At 45.0% G+C, this 22,997-nt stretch overlaps 1 protein-coding gene across 1 annotated transcript in view; it reads right to left on the bottom strand.

Annotated features, from left to right (window-relative positions):
• Positions 1 to 22,997, bottom strand: part of TNKS (tankyrase) — a 296,841-nt gene that overhangs the window by 17,977 nt on the left and 255,867 nt on the right. Inside the window, exons 15-20 of the mRNA XM_065404557.1 lie at positions 22,511 to 22,676; positions 18,590 to 18,809; positions 18,207 to 18,316; positions 13,969 to 14,157; positions 9,712 to 9,949; positions 8,981 to 9,063 (exon numbers count right to left, since the gene is read on the bottom strand). Of these exons, the coding sequence (XP_065260629.1) occupies positions 8,981 to 9,063; positions 9,712 to 9,949; positions 13,969 to 14,157; positions 18,207 to 18,316; positions 18,590 to 18,809; positions 22,511 to 22,676 (1,006 nt within the window). The remainder of the gene's footprint in view (positions 1 to 8,980; positions 9,064 to 9,711; positions 9,950 to 13,968; positions 14,158 to 18,206; positions 18,317 to 18,589; positions 18,810 to 22,510; positions 22,677 to 22,997) is intronic.

The raw sequence follows: 22,997 nt of genomic DNA, 5'->3' as shown, positions 1-22,997 counted from the left end.
CCATTTATTTAAATATTTTTGGATGTTTTCTACATTTCCAAATATATTGATCTCAATTACAACACAGAATACAAAGTGTACAGTGCTCACCTTATATTTATTTTTTATTACAAATATTTGCACTGTAAAAAAAGAAATAATATTTTTCAATTCCCCCATTACAATTACTATAGTGCAATCTCTTTATCATGGAAGTTGAACTTAAAATGTAGAACTATGTACAAAAAAAATAACTGCATTCAAAAATAAAACAATGTAAAACTTTCGAGCCTACAAGTCCACTCAGCCCTAAACATTCGTGCTTCAACCCCCATTCCAGATGACGGGTTCTGCTTGATAACGATCAAAAGCAGTGCAGACTGATGCACATTCATTTCCATCATCTGAGTCAGATGCCACCAAGAGAAGGTTGATTTTCTTTATAGGTGGTTCGGGTTCTGTAGTTGCTCTTCTGAGACTTCTGCCAGCATGCTCCACACCTCGTCCCTTCTCAGATTTTGGAAGGCACTTCAGATTCTTAAACCTTGGATGGAGTGCTGTAGCTATCTTTAGAAATCTCATATTGATACCTTCTTTGCGTTTTGTCAAATCTGCAGTGAAAGTGTTCTTAAAACGAGCAACATATGCTGGGTCGGTATCCGAGACTGCTATAACATGAAATATATGGCAGAATGCAGGTAATACAGAGCAGGAGACATACATTTCTCCCAAAAGGAGTTCAGTCACAAATTTAATTAACATATTTTTTTTCATCAGCATGGAAACATGTTCTCTGGAATGGTGGCCGCAGCATGAAGGGGCATATGAATGTTTAGCATATCTTGCACATAAATATATTGCAATACTGGCTACAAAAGTGCCATGTGAACACTTGTTCTCACTTTCAGGTGACATTGTAAATAAAAAGCGGGCAGCAATATCTCCCTTAAATGTAAACAAACTTGTTTGTCTTAGCGACTGGCTGAACAAGAAGTAGGACTAAGTGCACTTGTAGGCTCTAAAGTTTTACATTGTTTTGCTTTTGAGTGCATTATGTAACAAAAAAAAAAATCTACATTTGTAAATTGCACTTTCAGGACAGAAATTGCACTATACAGTACTTGTATGAGGTAAATTGAAAAATACAATTTTATTTGTTTATCTTTTTTACAGTGAAAATATTTGTAATAAATAATAATATATAAAGTGAGCACTGTACACTTTGCATTATGTGTTGTAATCAAAATCAATATTTGAAAATGTAGAAAAACATCCCAAAATATTTAATAAATTTCAATTGGTATTCTATTGTTTAACAGTGTGATTAAAACAGCAATTAATCGCGATTCATTTTTAAAATTGGGATTAATTTTTTTGAGTTAATCAAGTGAGTTAACTGCAATTAATCGACAGCCTTACCTAGAAGATAAGGCTCTAAAGTAGAGGAAGGTTTTTTAAACAGGAAAAATGAGTTTAAGCAGCACTTAGAGATTTGTTTCTAGAGGGACATGACTAAAAGAAACAATCCAAAATTAGATTAAGATAACCAAGGAGAGCAGAAATATTTGGACAGAAAGGTTTTTCCTGGTTCTAAAAAGCCAATATTTCAGTTTCTCTGATGAACATAAACTTCTATTAAATATAGGGAAAGCACACTTCTTCTAGGTAAGAAGAAAAAGGTAGCCAAGAAATATTACAATTCATGCTGAAGTGGAGAAGAGGTATACATAATGTGAAGGAAGATTAAAGAAAAACTGTCATATCTACAGGAACTGGGAAGCAAAGGACTTCATACAATAGTCTGGAGATTTTTCATAACCAACACATTATGTTTAAAGTGTTTGTTCCCTGACTGACCGCTACAGCTTAATATGTCTTATTCCCCTCCCCTCACATTATATCTTAGGTCACACTAGTAAATTATGTGTTTGTCCAAGAAGCTGTTCAGAAAAAGAATTAACAAGTACATTCAAATGCTATTCTCTTCCAAAAACTGACCATAAACATGGTAACTTCTTACAATACATTTTGCATATCCAGAGCTACTGCTGAGTTTAGTAACATACTTTTTCCCTACTATTTACTCTTTAGCCCTAGACACCCAAAACAGCTAAGATTATAGTCTTGTTTGCAGTAGGAAACTATTTTCTGAAATTCTCTAGTGTAGACAAGGCCTGGGTAAAGTAGTTTCTCTTCCGCCTAGTCCATCAACGGCATTGTTTGCTAAAGGACAGTTACCTATTCCGTAACTGGCGTTCTTCAAGATATGTTGCTCATGTCTATTCCACAGTAGGTGTGCGTGCTCGCCACGTGCACCGGTGCTGGAAGTTTTTCCCTTAGCAGTACCCGTACTGGGGGAGCACCGCGGCAACCCCTGGAGTGGCGCTTGTATATCGCGCTATAAGGGGAGCCACATGCTCCCCCCACCCTCGGTTCCTTCTTGCCGGACAACTCTGACAAAGGGGAAGGAGGGCGGGGTGTGGAATAGACATGAGCAACACATCTCGAAGAACGCCAGTTACGGAACAGGTAACTGTCCTTTCTTCTTCAAGTGATTGCTCATGTGTATTCCACAGTAGGTGATTCCAAGCAATATCTGTTGGAGGTGGGTAGGAGTTCACGATAGACCGGGACGGAGTACTGCCCTGCCGAATCCGGCGTCGTCCCTAGACTGGGCGACGATCACATAATGCGAAGTAAATGTGTGAACTGAGGCCCAAGTGGCCGCCCTACAAATGTCTTGGATAGGGACATGGGCTACGTAGGCAGCTGATGAGGCCTCGTAGAGTGTGCCCTAACGATCGGTGGCGGGGGAACCCCTGCCAGATCATAACACATGAGTATGCACGAGGTGATCCAGCGGGAAAGATGCTGGGTGGAGATAAGTTGCCCCTTCACCCGCTCAGTTGAGGCAATAAAGAGTTGCGAGGATTTCCGGAACGGTTTGGTCCGATACAGGTAAAAGACCAGCGCCCTATGCACATCGAGCGTGTGGAGGCGGCGCTCCTCGTTAGAGGAATGGGGCTTAGGACAGAGCACGGGAAGAAAAATGCTCTGTTCCATATGGAAGGCGGAGACCACCTTTGGGAGGAACGCCGGGTGTGGGCGAAGCTGGACTTTATCCCTGTGGAAGACCGTATAGGGGGGTCCCGAGGTCAAGGCCCCAAGTTCCGAGACCCATCGGGCCGACGTGATCGCTACAAGGGAGGCCACCTTCCACGAGAGGTGAGACCAGGAACACGTGGCCAGGGGTTCAAAGGGAGGCCCCGTGAGTCGGGACAAAACCAGGTTTAGGTCCCATTGCAGCGGGGGGGAGAAGGGGGGGGGGGTCTAGCGTACGGGAACAAACGGTCGAGGCCCTTCAGGAAATGGGAGGTCATAGAGTGGGAGAAGACCGAGTGAGTGCCCTTGCACTGGCGGGTGGAAGGCCGATATGGCCGCCAGATGTACCCTGACTGAGGCGGGTGCCAGTCCTTGGACCCTAAGGGACAGGAGGTAGTCCAGGATAAGCTGGAGAGGTGCAGAGGAGGGTGAAACTCCCCGCTCACTCGCCCACTTGGAGAACCTGGACCACTTCGCCACGTACGTCCGGTGTGTGGACAGCTTCCTGCTTTCCAGGAGGACCCACCTTACCTGCTCCGAACACCTGCCCTCCTCCTCATCTAGCCACGGAGCAACCACGCTGTCAGGTGGAGCGCGGCTAGATTGGGATGGAGGAGGCGGCCCCCATCCTAGGAGAGGAGATCCGGGCGATGCGGCAGCGTCCTCGGGGGGGCCGCCAAGAGGTGAAGGAGGGTACCGTACCAGTGTTGGTGGGCCCACGCCGGGGCTATGAGGAGGACTCTCGCCTTGTCTGCTTTTACCTTTTGTGGGACCTTGTCGATGAGGGGAAACAGCGGGAAAGTGTAAAGGAGCTGGCCCGACCACCGATCGCTCCCCACCCCTCCTCTGGAGCAGAACTGTGGGCAACACTGGTTCTGGCGGGTTGCAAAGAGGTCGACCCGGGGAACTCCCCACTCTCGGAAGAGCCAGTGAACAACATCCGAGTGGAGCGACCACTTGTACTGAGGGGAGAAAACCGTGCTGAGGCGATCTGCCTGCGTATTGCGGACGCCCGGGAGATGTACGGCCCTGAGGAAGATATCGTGGGCTATACAAAACTCCCATAGGCTCAGGGCCTCCCGGCAGAGGGCTAGGGAGTGAGTCCCGCCTTGCCTGTTGATATAGTACATGGCGGCGGTGTTGTCGTGAGGACTCTGACCACCTTGCTGCAGAGATGCATGTGGAAGGCCACGCACGCCAACCGCACTGCCCTGAGCTCTTTGACATTTATGTGAAGGGACAGGTCCAGGATCGACCACGTCCCTTGAGTCTGCGTGTTCCCTGTGTGGGCTCCCCAACCCAGGTCTGACGTGTCGGTCACCAGGTCTACAGACGGGCTGGCATCCCGAAAGGGAACCCCTTGCAGCATATTGCTCGGGTAAGACCACTATCGGGGACGGAACCGTGAGAACCTTGTCCAACCCGTCCCGGGCCTGAGAGAATTGGGAAGCTAGCCAGAGCTGGAGGGACCTCATTAGGAGTCTGGCATGGCGGACCACGTACGTACATGCCGCCATGTGGCCCAGAATTCGAAGGCACGCTCTCGCCTTTGTCACCGGGAAGGCCGTGATACACTTTGTGAAAACCCTGGGTGCCGTGGATAGGCCAAACGGGAGGACCGCAAACTGATAGTGGTCTAACCCCACTAGGAAGCGAAGGAAGTGTCTGTGCCCCTCGAAAATATGGATGTGAAAGTACGCGTCCTGGAGGTCCAGGGATGCATACCAGTCCCCCGGGTCCAGGGAGGGGATAATAGAGGCCCGGGACACCATGCGGAACTTGGAGGGGGCCAAAAAACAGTTTAGGCCCCGGAGGTCCAGGATGGGCCTGAGGCCCCCTTTGGCCTTCGGGATCAGGAAGTACCGGGAGTAGAACCCTTTGCCTTGGAATTCTACCGGTACTCTTTCCACCGCCCCCAGGTGCAGTAGACAGTCCACCTCCTGACCCAGAAGGAGGGCATGCTCCGGGTCCCCCGGGACTACCAGGGAGGGCGGGTGGTTTGGTGGGGGTGAGGTGAACTGCAACATGTAGCCCCTGGAAATGGTGCTGAAGACCCACTGGTCCGATGTTATACAGGACCACGCCATGTGGAAGGCAGACAAACGGTTGCAGAACACAAACTTTATTAACTGGGGGGTCTCCCTGGCAACTGGCCTGGTGCCCCCCTGCAAATAGTCAAAACCGCCTCTTTCCCTGCCTTTTGCCCTTAGAGGGTCCAGGCTGCAGGGCGGAGTGGGACTGCCGCTGAGACCGGCGTTTTTGGTCCCTCAGTCTCTTATATGGGGGCTCGTATCTGCTCCTCACAGGTTGAGCCGACGGTTGCGGCCTGGCCTTGACCTTAGCCGGAGGGACGTAGAGGCCCAAGGTCTGCAGGGTGGTATGGGAATCCTTCATCCCATGCAGCCTGACGTCCGTCTGGTCCGCAAAGAGTGCTTTTCCATTGAATGGAAGGTCTTGCATAAGGGATTGGGCCTCCGATGCCAGACCCGACAAGAGGAGCCACGACGCCCTACGCATGGAAATTGCGGAAGCCATCGAGCGGTCTGGGAGGAGGGTCTCAAACTTAGGCAGAGACTTCCAAATGTTAAAGTCATTTCTGCTCAGTAAGGCCTGATGGTTGGCTACCCTAAGCTGGAAACTCGCAGAGGACGGAGGAGTCCAGTTGTCTGGTGTCCTTATTTTTGGGGGTGGGCGTGGGCTGGCCCTGTCGCTCCCTGTGGTTCACCGACTCTACCACAAGCGAATTAGGTGCCGGGTGGGAATAGAGATATTCGTGGTACTTGGCCGGCACAAAGTACTTCCTCTCAGCCTTCTTGGAGATTGGGGCCAAGGAGGCAGGAGTTTGCCACGGGGTGTTAGAAATGTTGGCTATACCCTGGTGCAGGGACAGAGCCACGAGGCCCGGTGCTGAGGGAGACAACATGTTGAAGAGGGTATTGGACGAGCCCTCCATCTCCTTGGCCTGCAGCTGGAGGCTGGATGCCACCCTCTTTAGCAGGTCTTGGTGCGCCTTGAAGTCCTCCTGTGGGACTGAAGGTGGAGGCGCCGTTATGGTGTTGTCCGGTGCCGGGGAGAGGGCCCGCACGGAGCTGAGGGCCTCGGTCGGTACCGGGGGGGGGGTCGAGCCCCAGATCAGAGTCTGGGCGTGGATCCGCTGACTTGTGGCCCGCCGCCTTATCTCTTAGGTGGCCGGACGAGGCCGATGGAGCCTGAGACGCTCCTGCAACTGAGCAGGCCCCCGTCTGGGCAGGCATCGGCGGCCACACAGCCCATTCGCACCACTGCCCTTGCCAGGGGGCCCCTTGCCACTGACCCGTCTGGAAGCTCGGTGGCGCTATCTGTCCGGTTGAGCAGCGCGGACTGAGGATGGGTGGCTAGGTGCCGAGGCCAAGGTCACCGTCGAGCGCACGGTCTCACGAGAGCGGTAGGAGCGGCGGTGCCTGTGACGACGCCTCCCTCGCGACCTGGACCTCGACGTCGAGGAACAGTACCCGAAGTGCTGCTTCGGTACTCGTGACGGTGTTGGGAGGTCCAGTGCCCCTGCGACAAGGCATCGCGGGGGGAGTCTCGAGTGCGATGTCTAGGTGAGCGGGAAGTGGAACGAATACGTCTATCCCGTCGAGAGTGGCTGCGATAGTCGCGCCGCGAAGGGGAGCATTCCCGGTGCCTCTCTCAGCGCCTACGCTCGCTGGCAGGCAGTGTCGAGGGTCCCCAAGACTCCCGTCCGGGCGGCAACCCGGATGGCCTGGCCGGCATCAAGGGCGGGCGCCGAGCTACAGGAAGATCAGTCACTGCGCGCCGAGCGGTGTGGGGAGCAGTCCTCAGAGTGGAAACTGCGTCCCGCTGGGGAGGCTTGGTGAGCACCCAAAGGAGGCTTGCCGCGGGACCGGGGGCCCGTCCCCGGCTGCATGCCCGGAACCGGCAGGCTCATAATGTCTTTTGCAGCTTGCATCGCCTCCGGCGTCGACGGCATCCGTACCAGCCGGGCTGCTCCGCTCAACACAAGTCGGAGGCCTGGAGGGACCGAGGGCTGCCCAACGCGGGACCAGCCTCCCTTCTTTCCTTGACTCGGCGCCGCTGTGAGGTAGGGCCCTTCCTGTGTTTCTTGGAGGGAGAGTGGTGCCGGCTGGTCGAGGGGGCCTCGCTACGCACCGACGATGCGGCGGCGGGTGCCGAGTCCGTTCGGCGCGCCGGAGTTGGGGCCAGCGCCGACTCCATCAGGAGAGCTCGAAGTCTAATGTCTCTCTCCTTCTTGGTCCTTGGCTTGAACGACCTGCAGATCTTACAACGGTCGCTGATGTGAGTCTCACCCAAGCAGCGGAGACACTCAGCGTGCGGGTCACTCCTAGGCATAGAACGGCGACAGGAGTCGCACGACTTGAAGCCTGGGGCACAGGGCATGCCCCGAGCCCACTCTAACAACTGAAGAAACAATCCACGAATGGTACCACTAAGGTCGAGAAGAAAAGGCTGCAGCAGAGCTGGAGCACAAAGTTCCGACTACCTTCACTGGTGGCAAGAAGGAACTGAGGGTGGGGGGAGCGCGTGGCTCCCCTCATAGCGCGATATACAGGCACCACTCCAGGGGTCGCCACAGTGCTCCCCCAGTACGGGTACTGCTAAGGGAAAAACTTCCGCCCATCGGTGCACGTGGCGAGCACGCACGCCTACACATGAGCAATCACTCAAAGAAGAAGTTCTAATCACTTTCACTTTAATAACTCTATTCAATGCAACAGGCTTCCACAGGCTTCATAGAATTGTAGGACTGGAAGGGACCTCGAGAGGCCATAGTCCTGTCCCCTGCACTCATGGCAAGACTAAATATTATCTAGACCAGTGGTTCTCCACCAGGGATATGTGTACCCCTGGGGGTACACAGGTCTTCCACGGGGTCCATCAATATATTTGCCTAGTTTTGCAACAGGCTACATGAAAAGTACTAGCGAAGTCAGTACAAACTACAATTTCATACAGACAATGACTTGTTTATACTGCTCTATATATTATATCAGTGTTTCTCAACCTGGGGGTGGCAATTTATTTTATAATTATACGGTAACAATGAGAAAGTAAGCAATTTTTCAGTAACAGTGTGCTGTGACACTTTTGTATTTTTATGTCTGATTTTGTAAGCAAGCAGTTTTTAAGTGAGGTGAAACTTGGGGTATGCAAGACAAATTGGCCTCCTGAAAGGGGTACAGTAGTCTGGAAAGGTTGAGAACCACTGATCCATACCATCCCTGACAGGTCTAACCTGATCTTAAAAATCTCCAATGATGGAGATTCCACAGCCTCTTTAGGCAATTTATTCCACTCTTAACCACCCTGACAGGAAGTTTTTCCTAATGTTCAGCCTAAACACTAGGTTGCTGCAATTTAAGCCCATTGCTTCTTGTCCTATCCTCAGAGGTTAAGGAGAACAATTTTTCTTCCTCTTCCTTGTAAAAAAACCTTTAACAGGTTTATGAATGGGGAAGGGCACATGTAGCTCAGGGTCTAATTTGTCCTGCAAAACCTTTATTGGTAATGATGCTCAAGATCAAAGGACCAATCGTGACTCAGATCCCGGGATGAATTTGCAGAGCTGGTAGTTAGGAACATTTTTTTTATTTTACTTGTAAACTGAGCAAACTTGATACCAGACTCAAATAACTATGATGCCATTTGTTCCAACCCTGACATTCTATGATTCAATCTTTTTCTGAGTAGAACCTCACTTTAAGGTACTAGAGGACTCATTTGTAGTTTTCTTTGTTATTTTTGTTTTTCACAGATGTTAAACGGTCATTTTAAAAAAGTTAGGAAACAACAGATGCAATCAAAATTTGCTTGAGTATATATTGCATTCACTATAAATGAACATACAAGTGCGCCATACATGAGGCTCACTCATTACCTGTTCTGTTTCAAAGATATCCCGCAGGTGTTCAAGCCCAAGGCTTTTCAGGAACTGGCTGATATTCATGTCAAGACCAGTGACTATAATGAAAGAAACAGATCAATGTAGAAGATATCCAACATCCAGCATAATGTCAGCTTGTCCTCAGTTTCAAAACACAGCTCTCTATGGTCCTCAGCCAAATAACCTACCTCAGACCGTACAAAAGCTCAGTAAAAACTGAATGTTAAACGCACATGAAAAACCACCACTTAAAACAGCAACATCTGATTTCAGTAAAACTGGACGGCAAGTTACATAGGAATACAGATGAAGACAGGTGCATTTTTGTTATACAATCTTTCAGATGCTGATAGACAGCATGTATTTCAAATATTAATCAAAGGATTAAAACTTTAACAACCCCCCCATCTCAGCCATCATGTTTCCCCAAATCAAAATGATACCCATTCGAATTTTTGTCCAGCAGCAACAGCGGAAATCTGTGCATTTAGTCAGTGACCCTTGCCTTTGGATTCTGAGCTAATCATGAACAAAACAATAACTAAGAGGAACAGTCACCCAAAGAGCAGAGGCAGAAAACAGGAGAAATAGAGCAATTCACATTTCCTTTGAGATGGGAGTATTTTTATATTCAACCTCTTCAGAATCAAGTAAGGCAGAATGCAATGCTAAGCACCTTCTTATTGTATAGAAAGCAACGGAGTCTTACCCAGCGGAAAAATTACCTTCTCCTTCTTTCCTTTCTGTTCCTGCTGCTCCATCCCCAGCATTTGATGCTCCTCCCACTGCAAGTTCTGCCAGAGGCCCTGTAAGGTTATCTATGCTGCTGGCAGCAGAGAGACAGGAGGGAGTAGATGCTGGTGAGATTAGAGAGGCACTAACTACAGTTGCCTGAGGTTTAAAACAGGTAGGCAAGGCTTCTGGAGGCATTGCATCTATCAGCAAAGCTCTGATATCATCAGCCTGAAAGACAGAAAGGACATTCACATAGGGCCTTATTGTCATTAAAATCACCATCATTTACAAAGGAATCACCTTTCATTTACAAAGGAAGGAAAAAAATACATTCAGTGGATAACCTTATCCCTGGCCCCCATCTAAATAAAACTCCCAACAATCTTATAACATAGGTAATTCATTTTGAAGAAAAACTATTACAGGATTAAATCTAAGAAAAATACAAAAATTGCACGCACTTAACAAAACTTTTTAAGACCAGGTCTATTTTCTATTATATATTAGAGAGTTAATTAATTTTTTTCCTCGTGGCAGGGTGATTTTATAGATTTTAAGGCCGGAAAAGACCATTATAATAATTTCATCAGACCTGCAGAGCAGATCAGACAATTCCACCATGTAATTCCTTCTTCGATCCTGTAACCGCTGGTTGAGCTAGAGCACCTATTTTAGGGCTTGTCTAAACATTAGAGAGCTTGCAGTGGCGCTGCTGTAAGCTCTCTAATGTAGCCGCTCTAAACCGACGGGAGAGAGCTCTCCAGACAGCTTAACTACGCCAGCCCCCGTGAGCGGCGGTAGCTGTCGGCTGTAGAGTATCACGCCAACATAGCGCTGCCCATGCTGGCAGTTGTTGGTGTAACTTATGTCGCTCAGCGGGGTGGTTTATTCACACCCCTGAGCACCATAAGTTATGCAAACATAGGCTGTAGTGTAGACATAGCCTTAGTTCGCAGCAATTGTCCACATGGAGCCTGTGGCCACTCACTAAAAGTTCACTAGTGTGCTTTAATATACTCCCATTTCAAAGCAGCATAAATCAAAGCACCCTACAAAATTTTTAGTACACAGCAACAGGGTCCACACGGACACTCAGTGCACAGCAGGCTAGCACACACTAGCAGTCCCAAGTAAAAACCTGCTGAGATCCCACAGGTACGTACTTGGGATGGCTCGCCCTTGTCATTGCTCACCGCTGCTGCACAACTGTGGCTATACTACTATTTTTAGAGTGTTAGCTAGATATGAGTTAGTGTGAGTGTGTCTGCACGAGCTGGGAATCACACCAGTAGCTCCAAGTGTAGACATAGCCACAGTTTGCAGCAAGCTGAAGTGTAAGTCTATCCTGCACTAACTTGCTGTGCATTAAGTGTGCATGGACCCTGCTGCTGTGCACTAAAAGTCCCTGGTTTGAAACAGGAAGAGATTAGAGCACACTGGGGAACTTTTAACTTGCTGCAAACTAAATGTTCCTTTAGATAAGCCCATAGGAAGATGTCCCATCTTGACTGTAAAGACTTCGAAAGATGAGGAATCTACCGTTTCCTTTGGTAAGCTGTTCCAAAAGTTAATTTACCTCACTTTTACAAAAAGCATGCACCTTATTTATTGTCTGAATTTGTCTAGCTTCAGCTTGCAGCCATTGGATGTCATTATGCCCTTGTCTGCTAAATTGGGGAGACCTCTACTATCAGAAATCTCTTCCCCATGTGGATACTTGAAGAGCATGGTCAAGTCACCTCTTGACCTTCTCTTGGAGAAACTTAAGAAGTTCAGTTAAGTCTCTCACTGTAAGTCAGGCTGTCCAGCCCTCAAATTCTTCTTGTAGCTCTTTTCTGAACCCTCTCCAATTTTTCAACATTTTTTTAAAAATGTGGACAGTAACACTGGACACAATATCCAGCAATAGCCTCACTATTGCTGTGTACAAAGGTAAGAGCACCTCCTTACTCTGACTTGATGCTCTCCTGTTTATAAATCCAAGCACTGCATTAGCCCTCTTAGCCATAAGATTGCAATGGGAACTGATGGTCTGCTGGCTTCCACAATGATCCCTAAAGTCCTTTTCAGAGTCACTGTTCATAGAATCACAGAATCTCAGGGTTGGAAGGGACCTCAAGAGGTCATCTAGTCCAACCCCCTGCTCAAAGCAGGACCAATCCCCAACTAAATCATACCAGCCAGGGCTTTGTCAAGTCTGACCTTAAAAACCTCTAAGGAAGGAGATTCCACCACCTCCCTAGGTAACCCATTCCAGTGCTTCACCACCCTCCTAGTGAAAAAGTTTTTCCTAATATCCAACTGAAACCTCCCCCACTGCATCTTGAGACCATTACTCCTTGTTCTGTCATCTGCTACCACTGAGAAGAGTCTAGCTCCATCCTCTTTGGAACCCCCTTTCAGGTAGTTGAAAGCAGCTATCAAATTCCCCCTCATTCTTCTCTTCTGCAGACAAAACAATCCCAGTTCTCTCAGCTTCTCCTCGTAAGTCATGTGCTCCAGCCCCCTAATCATTTTTGTTGTCCTCCACTGGACTCTCCAATTTTTCCACAACCTTCTTGTAGCGTGGGGCCCAAAACTGGACACAGTACTCCAGATGAGGCCTCACCAATGTCGAATAGAGGGGAACGATCACATCCCTTGATCTGCTGGCAATGCCCCTACTTATACAGCCCAAAATGCCGTTAGCCTTCTTGGCAACAAGGGCACACTGCTGACTCATATCCAGCTTCTCGTCCACTGTCACCCCTAGGTCCTTTTCTGCAGAACTGCTGCCTAGCCATTCAGTCCCTAGTCTGTAGCAGTGCATGGGATTCTCCCGTCCTAAGTGCAGCAATCTGCACTTGTCCTTGCTGAACCTCATCAGGTTTCTTTTGGCCCAATCCTCTAATTTGTCTAGGTCCCTCTGTATCCTATCCCTACCCTTCAGCGTATCTACCACTCCTCCCAGTTTAGTGTCATCTGCAAACTTGCTGAGTGTGCAGTCCACGCCATCCTCCGGATCATTAATGAAGATATTGAACAAAACCGGCCCCAGGACTGACCCTTGGGGCACTCCGCTTGAAACCGGCTGCCAACTATACATGGAGCCATTGATCACTATCCGTTGAGCCCGACGATCTAGCCAGCTTTCTATCCACCTTATAGTCCATTCATCCAGCCCATACTACTTTAACTTGCCGGCAAGAATACTGTGGGAGACCGTATCAAAAGCTTTGCTAAAGTCAAGGAATAACACATCCACTGCTTTCCCCTCATCCACCGAGCCAGTTATCTCCTCATAGAAGGCAATTAGGTTAGTCAGGCATGACTTGCCCTTGGTGAATCCATGCTGACTGTTCCTGATCACTTTCCTCTCCCCTAAGTGCTTCAGAATTGATTCCTTGAGGACCTGCTCCATGATTTTTTCCAGGATTACTGGACAGGAACATGTGTGGAGGTGCAGGGGGAACATGTAAAGTGGATTTATTTGGGGAATGGTGTCTAGACCACTCCATGAGTCTGTTTTCTTCCCCAGACCAGCCTCCTCACCCCTGACTGTGGCTCAAACTCTCCTACTCCCTCCCCCCTCTATTCCAAACTAGTCTATTATACAGTTCTCTGTGTGCCACTCCCCACATAGCAACCATCAGTAATGGAGTCACCTGGAATTTATAAACTCTGTGTGCCCTATAAGATATGTGGAAACTATTTTTAACTAATCCTGCCACTAACAAAACCCAACTAGTCAAAGACACGTATTCAAGAAGACCTACAGCTAACAACAAGTTTGGAGGTTCTGGGTCATTCTAGCCACATTGTTTTGGAGTTACGTTGTGCCATAAAATTGGTTGAGTAATTATTTAAGAACTGAGAATACCTTTTTTGGAACACTCATACTTCCTCAAAGTCTCATCTATTTCTCTGAAAGGATTCAAGTAATAAAAGTGTGTGCTGGCTAAAGCTCACATCTGTAACATTTCAGGTGGATAGGTTCAATTAGGGTAAAATTAAAGTGCTGGGAATGAAACTGGTACTTTAAACCTTAACTAAGAGATACCAGAATCTCATCCTACGTGTTGTGCATGGGCTTGCCGCCAACAGAGGGGTTGTGCATGGACGTCAAGAAGTCCTGGCCACCCTACCCTTCCCAAATCCCAGGCTGGAGAAGGCTGAGGACCACTGGCACAGTGGAAGCACTGAGTGTCATTTAATACATAAAGTCAATTCTTTATAACAGTTTCTGATGCTTTGCAATATGAACTTACCGTTGCCAGGTCTAAAGGTGTTTGACCCTCTTGGTTCTTCATGGTTGGATCTGCTCCATGAGCTAGTAGCAGAGCACATAGCTGTGTTCTTCCTTTTTGTGCTGCTTCATGCAACGGTGTGAATGCCCATTTATCCGTTGCATTTACACATGTGCTGTATTTAATCAAGAGCGCTGCTATATCCACATGCTGAAAAAAAAAACACAATACTTTTATCATTAAAGTATAGAGTAGCTGCTACAGGGTACAGCAATGTAGAAGCCATACAATGCGATATTGTTAAGCCAGATCTCCATTTCTTTTATGTAGAGATAATATGGATATTCAGAGATCCTCTTCATTCCCCCTCCCTTTATTTACACCCACCTCCACCACTCACCTGCCTATGTCACAACAACTTTCCCTCCAGTCAGACTGAAAATCGTTCCCATCAGCTATGGGCATATGAACAATGATGGACATTCTTTCCTCTTCCCGAGCTCAGCTTTGCAATTTCAAAGCTGCGTAAGGCAGCACAAGGCCATATTTTGTTAGTTGAATAAACTACATTTCTCTAAATATGAAAGTGCAAAGGAAACCCCAACTTCCCAGTTCTCTCAAGGGAATCAGTTGTGCGAGTTGTTTTGGATTGCATTTAATCATGTGGTTTAGCTATACTGTATATAAGCTATTAAGCAGTTCAGCTCCAGAATAATGAGATTAGGTGATTTTCTTTGCTTGATGTTACAGAAAGAGATGATTATGTGGAGTTTCAGATTTGTATTATCTTATTCTAAGAAGAATTCTTTATACTTTCAGACCCTGATCCTGCACATATTTACAAATGTGCTTTACTGTGTGTGACGTCCAGTGTGTAAGTGTTTATAGGACTGGGACTTTGCTGAGGAAAGTTAGTGTGTTTACTCCTGAACTGTTCTTTTTATTTCTGGAGCTCAGATACCACTATGAAGTCCCTGGGAGCAGGAAGAACATTCCAGATACTGACAAGCAGAACAAGTACCATCTTTCTTCAGATTGCTGTAGCTAATATGGCCTGATGTAGATTTTAAATATGTATAAACAGGGATAAAGGAACACGTTTCATACGCTGCTTTTGTTCTGCTTAGCAGTTCATTGACTTACACCCAATGTTAGAAAACAAACGGTTAAAGATCTACAGAATATCAATATTATTTTCTGTGTTCTAACTATTGTCGTTTATATAGTGTCAGTTATTGCATCTTAGTGACTTGGGCCACATTTTAAGAAGTGCTCCCATTTGGGCACCTAAATAAGTGGTCGGATTCAGTTGTGGCTGCTGGGTAATGAACCCTTTTGAAAACCTGGCCCTTGAGCATTTATTTCATTATTTGGTACAATGAGCTACAAAACATACTTTTAACAAAACTTATGCTGGTAGTTTTCCTCAGCTACGTTTATTTCCATAGGCTATGGATGGGGCATTTTAACAGATATGTAATTTGCTTTTGTACCCACCCTTACAACTACAAACCATTTAAAATCATCATCCAAATTAAAAAAGAAGAAAAGGAAACAAATTATAGGGAAAAATTACTCCCTGTATCACCTTCCTATGAGTGTTTTTACTAACTGGTTTATCATTGCATAAAGGCAAAAGCAGTACGCTCAGCGAAAAAAATAGCACATTGAAGTATGAAAACTTGTTTGAAATAGTCAGCACAGACCCAAACCCAAAGGTTCATGACACTGACAGATTTCATCTTTCCCTACTGTTTTTTTTAAAGTAGCTACCAACCTCTCGCAAAAAGGCTTGACTTTATCGCTAAAGAAATATTGTTTTAAAAGATTGCTAATCTCACTTCTCCCCTTCTGAACTTTCAGAGCAATTGGTATTTCCCATACTTTTCTGCCACATGGTATAAAAGACACTACCTAATTATATGGTAAATAAGCAGGGTATCTCCAACATTAAGATGGGGGAACTAAAGGAAAACCAATTTTTAACGAAGGAATTACAAAACGTTGAATACATTAGATAAAAATTCAGGAGCAACAACAGAAGTATTCCTCCCTTCACAGCTAATCTATGCCATATCACTGAGATTAAGAGGTGCTGATGGCTAATATACAATAAGGAGAACATACAATTTTTTAAAAAAAAGCTGATGAAAACATTAAACACAACTCTCATTAACCTCACAGAAAAGGTGACACTGAATTAGATTGGAATTAGGATTTCTTAAAGTGATTATTAGTGTGAAACAATTATTGGCAATTTTCTATTCCAAATACCCTCCAATTTCTCTTTCAGCAGATTAAAACATTTGATGCTGAAATTATGGGTGTTAGCTAAGGGTAAACGTATAGTCCTCTGCATTAAGAATAAGACAGAAATCACAACATTTATTTTCATTTGGAATCCATGGTCAGTTCAATGCACTCTAAGACCCTCTCTCCCAATTTTTGTTCATTTTACTTCAAGGTCATTAGACTTTTGACAAAGCATATTGCCACTCACTTCCACTCCCTGAAAAACATGGAGATAGTAGTTCCCAGTTCTCCTTCCATGATTATCAGACCTTTTTGGCTAGATAAATATTTTATACTGACTGAAAATGAAACATCTTTGTGTAACTGTGGTAGGCCGGCACTTTTCTCCCTTGTATCCCACTTCTAAAACCAAGTTTTCTAATACAACACTAAATCAGAGACTGTGGACATCTGTAAATGGCAGAGGCAAGAGATGTCAAAGGCATATAAAAAACCAGGTCTGTCTCTGATATCCTTTTTTCCTTCTGCCTTCTTTATGTAAGATTTACTGTTTAGCAATTGGGAAACTTGTTAAATTTGCTCACAGAATGTCTGAGGGAGCAATAAACAGCAAGGATTAAGTACTGCTCAGTTGTTAAGAATTTAAAAGAACTATCCTATACAGCTGTGACAAAACACAGTAAATGAAACGCAAGGCTAACAAATGTGATAAATAATCTGTAATTTAACTATATAAAATGTATATATTACAAGCAAAGGATTGACCTCGAAGACATAGAAAATGTACTGAGCTGTGATGGATTGTTCTGCAAAGATGGAAAAGAGCTAGTTTACTAAAGTTTGAAAATACACCTGCAGCATAAGACTTAAAAAATATTCAAATAATGTTAACGACTTCAAACGATCCCTAACAAAAGGAAGAATCAGATTAGAGACTTGCATTCCATGGTTAATCCTTCCCATCATACCCAGGTATTGCAACATATCTGGTACAGTATCTGAAATAACCACTGACAAACAGACATAAAATACAGCATCACAACAGCACAATTAAATATATGCAATTTGTTAACTTGCACATTGGTATAAATGTCAAAACAATTTTGGACTCAATTACCGCATTCAAGCCATTTCCCCTCTGATCTCCAGTGCGGTTATTTTTGTCAGTGTTCTAGTTGCTGAAATTACATTTACAATAATGGGAGGAAGTAGAGGAAAACACAACTGGAAGAGGCAAACAAATCTGGCATTAACTTAGTGTCATGTATGTAGTCTTTCATCTACCTGGGATTCTGTCAAGAACGGATTTCACGCAATTGCTTGTAACAGATTTCCTTCTGAACTCACCCACAAGGTAAAGTGGCATGTAGTGTTTTAGGAAAAGATCCATCTTACATCTGTGCAGATATTGCACATAAAGATGCTTGATTCTCTGTATGTTAATACTGCTTTGTGAGGGTGGGAAGGAAGGGAGATCACTAACAGACTACTCGTCCTAATAATGCTGCTCCACAGTGAACTTGTGCTTGATCCACAGACACTGCTCTCTCTTCCTTCCCACTCAAACTCTTAATCACCATCTGAATCTTTCCCTATTTCTACAACTGCTGGAGAGATTTCTTTGGTTAAAAAGAAGAGGTGCCAAACATTATGCCAACTTGCTACAAATGTTTTGGTTGTCATAACTACTGTTTCAATGGTATTCCAAAATTTCTGTAAGGACCCTGTACACAGTAGTACCAACTGCATCCCCCTCCTAGTCAAATGTTGGGCTTTTGTATGAAAGCCACCGAGACCTGTGGGAATATGATATAGCAGTGACGTGGACCAATAATTCTCTCATGGCTACGGAGACCAAACTTCGTTCCAGATAAGACAGTCTGTCGCAATACTTTGCTTTAGATGCAACCACTTGAAAGACTTCCCCCTACTTTGTGTACTAAAAATATTACAAAATTACTAGAAGCTTAGCGCTGTAAATCACACGTATAAATGCTTATACTTACCCCATAGGATGCTGCATTATGTAAGGGGATTAGTCCTCCTTTGTCTTGAGCATTAACGTCAGCACCATGCTCTAGAAGGTATTCGGCTACTTCCAGGTTATTATAGCCGGCTACAAAAAGAGGAAAAAAAATAGAGCATCAGCAGAACTAACAGAAAAACTGGGAAGGTGGGAAAGCTAAAACGATTTGATTTTTAGAGTTCAATAGCACCTCTTTTGCAAGCTACTTTCTTCCTGTAATATGTCTAGAGAGCTGGCATAGTAACCAAGGCAATTCGCTGTGAAACTATTACTATGTCAGTTCCTTATAACAAGCTCTGGTTTTTGTTGATTATGTTGCATAACTGTGATAAGAGAGTCTAGAAGCTCTGGTAAATTGCTTACCTGCAAGATGTAATGGTGTTGAATTTCTTCCTTGGGTGTCTCTGCAATTGATATTATCTGGTGTACACAGCTTCTGCACTCTTGCCAGACAACCCTTTTTGGCAGCATCTAGCAAGGCAGCGTCTCCCCGCAGCAAGTCCTGTATATCTGTGTCTCCTTCTTTCACCAGATCTAGAGGAGTGTTACCATCTCTGTTCTTTTTTGTTGGATCTGCTCCATGCTACAAATAACAACTCTACATGTTATTGCCACAAATACATGAGTGCAATACTTAGGTATGTCAGTTCATGGACTGCATTCTGCAGCATAGCACTGTAAATGCTCTCAAAGCTAGTGAGATTTTGGCAACCCATTTTCATGAATTAACAGCCACGTACTTTAGTGGATACCCACTGAACAGAATATACATTATGAAAGCTAAACCCAAACTGCTAATCTACAAAGCAACCTTTGCCTGTATGCTCGGGGTACTGCTGATCGCCATATTTGGGGTCGGGAAGGAATTTTCCTCCAGGGTAGATTGGCAGAGGCCCTGGAGGTTTTTCGCCTTCCTCCGCAGCATAGGGCAGGGGTCGCAGGCTGGAAGATTCTGTTGTGGGTGGGTCAGCTTTTGTGGCCTGCATCATGCGGGAGGTCAGACTAGATGACCATATTGGTCCCTTCTGACCTTAAAGTCTATGAGTCTATGAGGTCTGAAGAGCCTTGTCTATACTAGAGGACTGTGGTGCTTTAAACGTACACTGCACTTGTAACCTCTTGCATCCATACACTACACAGCTTGCTATGGTTCACAAGTTTTGGCACTGCATCACTGTAAAGGCAATTGCTTGGAGCAAGGGTCATCCCAGCCAGGGCTGGCTTTAGGTAGTGCAATGCCTGATTCGAATACCTGGCGGCGGTCCGGGTCTTTGGCGGCACTTCGGTGGCGGGTCCTTCACTCGCTCCGGGTCTTCCATGGCACTGAAGGACTCGCCGCCGAAATGCCGCCAAAGACCCGGAGTGAATGAAGGACCCACCGCCGAAGTGCCGCCGAAGACCCGGACCACCGCTGGGTGAGTAAAAATTAAAAAGATAGGCGCTCTTCTTCGGGGCCCTTTTAGGCGCGGGGAATCGGCCTAAAGCCGGCCCTGATCCCAGCTGTATTCTGCATGTGGTCATTCTTCACAGTTGCAATGCTAGCACAATCTAAAAGCACTGGTGTCGTAAAGGCACTTCTGTACAATCTGACAATGCTCCTGTAACCCCTTTGGCAATCCACTCTGTAGGTTGTGCAGGTTTCCTCCTATACCCTGATAATTCTGTTTTGAGCTACTGCAGCTTCTGAGTTTTGTGCTTTATAAGCTGCTGCACTGCCACATAAAGGCTTTCTTGTTCCAAAACTTAAGTATATATTTTTATACAATACAAAATGCTGATTTCTACAATCCACATTTAAAAGCTTTTAGTACAGTCTCTCTAACACACAAACCTCTGCCTCTGGGCCTTGCAGAATAGGTACCCAGTGTACTGGTCCTGGAAAGGATGGAGGAGTGCTGAATGTTGATGCAGTGCAATGGAGCACTCAGAACAGGATGGCCCATAGGAATGTATTGCATCACTACAACTTAGTGAGTTGCACCATTGTTAATGGCAACAATGTAGCAAAGCTGAGATTCAGGAGAAGAATGCGAATCTACAGTAGGGAACGTTTTTATCAAAGGTTAGCTCCCCACATTACTTTCTCCCCTTAACTTTCCCACCATTGCTAACAATGGTGCAGTTCCTGCGGTGTCATAACAGTGGGAGAGCTGCAATATACAAGGTGCTGGCAACTGCCAACATATTACCCACTGTTGTATAGCAATGTTCAGAGCAGTTTAACAGTTGTTAGCACCAGCGAAGCAGCCCTGCTATTAGCTAAGGTGGGCAATTTGGGGGGAAAGTTTACCATTGTGCTGCTTCCAAGGCTGTCTCTATATTAGACAGGAGTATAGAGTAAGGATGTGAATTGAAGAAGCGGGCAGAGATTGGCTCTAATGCATCCAGGCAGCTTTTGGAGAGAGTGTTTTCTGTGGCACATTGTTTAAAATGTCTATTGCAGTCTTCTGAAAATTACAGCTCTATATCCCTAATGTGAAAGGTTTCAAAGTGGAACTTTTCTCCTTCTGGAGGACAACAAAACACACATCCATTGGCTCAGATATATGCTGACAGGGCCATATATAAACAGACAGGGAGAATGCTATTGGCATGGCTACTGAGAAACAGACAAAAATTAAGGAACACAAAGATAGTCCTCTTCACCTACAAGCACAGAGAAGCAAAGGAGAGGATGCAGTTCAAAGCAAGGTAATGGAAGAGAAGGTCACACGAGATAAGGCCAACAGCACGCATCCCAAAAATCCATTTGAAAAAACAGCTTTATTTTTAATTTTTTTAAATTCAAGTGTAGTGGAACAAAGTAAGGCAGATTTCAGGAGAGTGCAAATTCCGCAGCACAGTGCACACCAAAACAAAGGCATTATTGCCAGTCAGAGCAGCAGAAACCCTTCATAGCAAGTGGGCTATGAGCACAAATAACCAGTACAAGGTTCAAGGAAATCGTCTCAAATGTACCCAGGGCCAACAGTTTTAAAAACCAACAGTGCAAATTTTAAGGGTGTGTCAGTGGAGCACGTTTAGCTCTTGGATGCAAAAGTCTGATTTACAACAGGTATTATAATCTCAACCTCCTAGGGACTTTAGGGAGTGCTTCTAAGTCTTCTGTGATGTGTCTATTAAGGAACTGACTTTTGTTGAGGATCCTTTGAGGTTGAGTGCAAGAATGGCTAACCCCCCACTGGAACGATAGCTGGGCTGCAGAGCACTCCAGTGCTGATAAAAGAAAACTGATTTTGAGAGTTTGAGGTAACTTCTGTAATCAGATGTCACTTTAGGGGCCCTCATCAAGCACAGCCCTGGGACCTCAGTGAGGCTTGTGGTTTCTACTGCAGCAGGATTTTAAATTGCTGTGGTGGTCCTCCATCAAAGTGCAAAAGTCCTCAGAAAAATTAACAAGGTTGAGTAGGAATAGCTTGGCTAAGCAGCAACCATGTAAAAAGGGGTGAAGAGAGCATGACAACTGCCTACCCTTTAAAAAAGTATATAAACGCCTATGATGAAAACAATGTGTGAGAGTAAGTTCCCTATTAATTTCTTACAATTTTGTCAAGCTTATTTTAAACATTCTCATTAAGAGGTTTTGTTTAAAGCAAGGGCTGCTAGCTTGAGCACTCCTGCTGATTATCGTGCTTCTTCCAAACTGTCTTAATTTACATTTCCTTTGGGGCTTTTCTCATACATAAGAGATTTTCTAAAGACATTTGATTATTGCTGTTTTCTGTACACTTGCACAAATACCAATGCAAGTTTATTCAATTGTAGAAACTATTCCAGAAGTAAAAGTTCATTTTTTTGTATCCTTAAAACTAATTCCATTTGTTTCAGTTTGTATGAAGCAAATGTTATTTAGCTGACATTACTGAATGAATTAAGAGGAATATTTCAGAATAAATTAAAACATTGTCTTGAAAAATCATCTGTACTGATGAATTTTAATAAAGTAAACATGTACTGAAAGTATCAGAGGGGTAGCCGTGTTAGTCTGGATCTGTAAAAAGCAACAAAGAGTCCTGTGGCACCTTATAGACTAACAGATGTATTGGAGCATAAGCTTTCGTGGGCTAAAACCCACTTCATCAGATGCATGGAGTGGAAAACGTTCTGAAAGGCACTTCAAACGTCTTTACATTCAATATAGAAACCGCCAGATATCACAGTAAAATTTAAGATGAAAATGGATTCAAATTAACTCTCTGAAAAATAATAAAATGATCTTTTTTTCAGATCTTAAATGTAACAACACACATTTAAAAATACATTTGGTAATTGTAAATGACTTACTTTTAAAAGCAGCTTGCAGATTTCATATTTTCCTTTTGCTGCTGCTTCATGCAGCGGGGTAAATTTCCACAGGTCTGCCACATTGACAGAGGCCCCATGCCTCACCAATAGCTCGGCCACCTCATAGTGTCCATATGAACAGGCATTATGCAAGGGTACTAAGCCGCTAATTAAAGAGAAAGAAAGTTTTAATAGTCACAGAAAGTCGAATTCAAATACAAGTTTACAAAGCTCCAGTGGATAAAACAGTCTTTCCCCCCCTCTGAGGCTATCAGCATCTTTTAGTATCCCCAATTTCACAGCTTTACATGCCCTGCTATTGAGGTACCTATGAAATGAACATCGCTTTTCCAGGCAATGAATGAAAACAGCTTTTCTTCAGCTCTTGCCAATGATGTTCCTAACTGATGATGTTCGACCAATTGTTGTTATTAATAATTTCTATAAACAGGCCATACCAATATTGCTATCAATACCCATATGTTGC

Source organism: Emys orbicularis, chromosome 5 (assembly GCF_028017835.1).
Source record: "Emys orbicularis isolate rEmyOrb1 chromosome 5, rEmyOrb1.hap1, whole genome shotgun sequence".
NCBI classification, from domain to species: Eukaryota; Metazoa; Chordata; order Testudines; family Emydidae; genus Emys; species Emys orbicularis.
The sequence above is the reverse complement of the archived record's forward strand: the minus strand, read 5'-3'. Positions and strand labels throughout refer to the sequence as shown.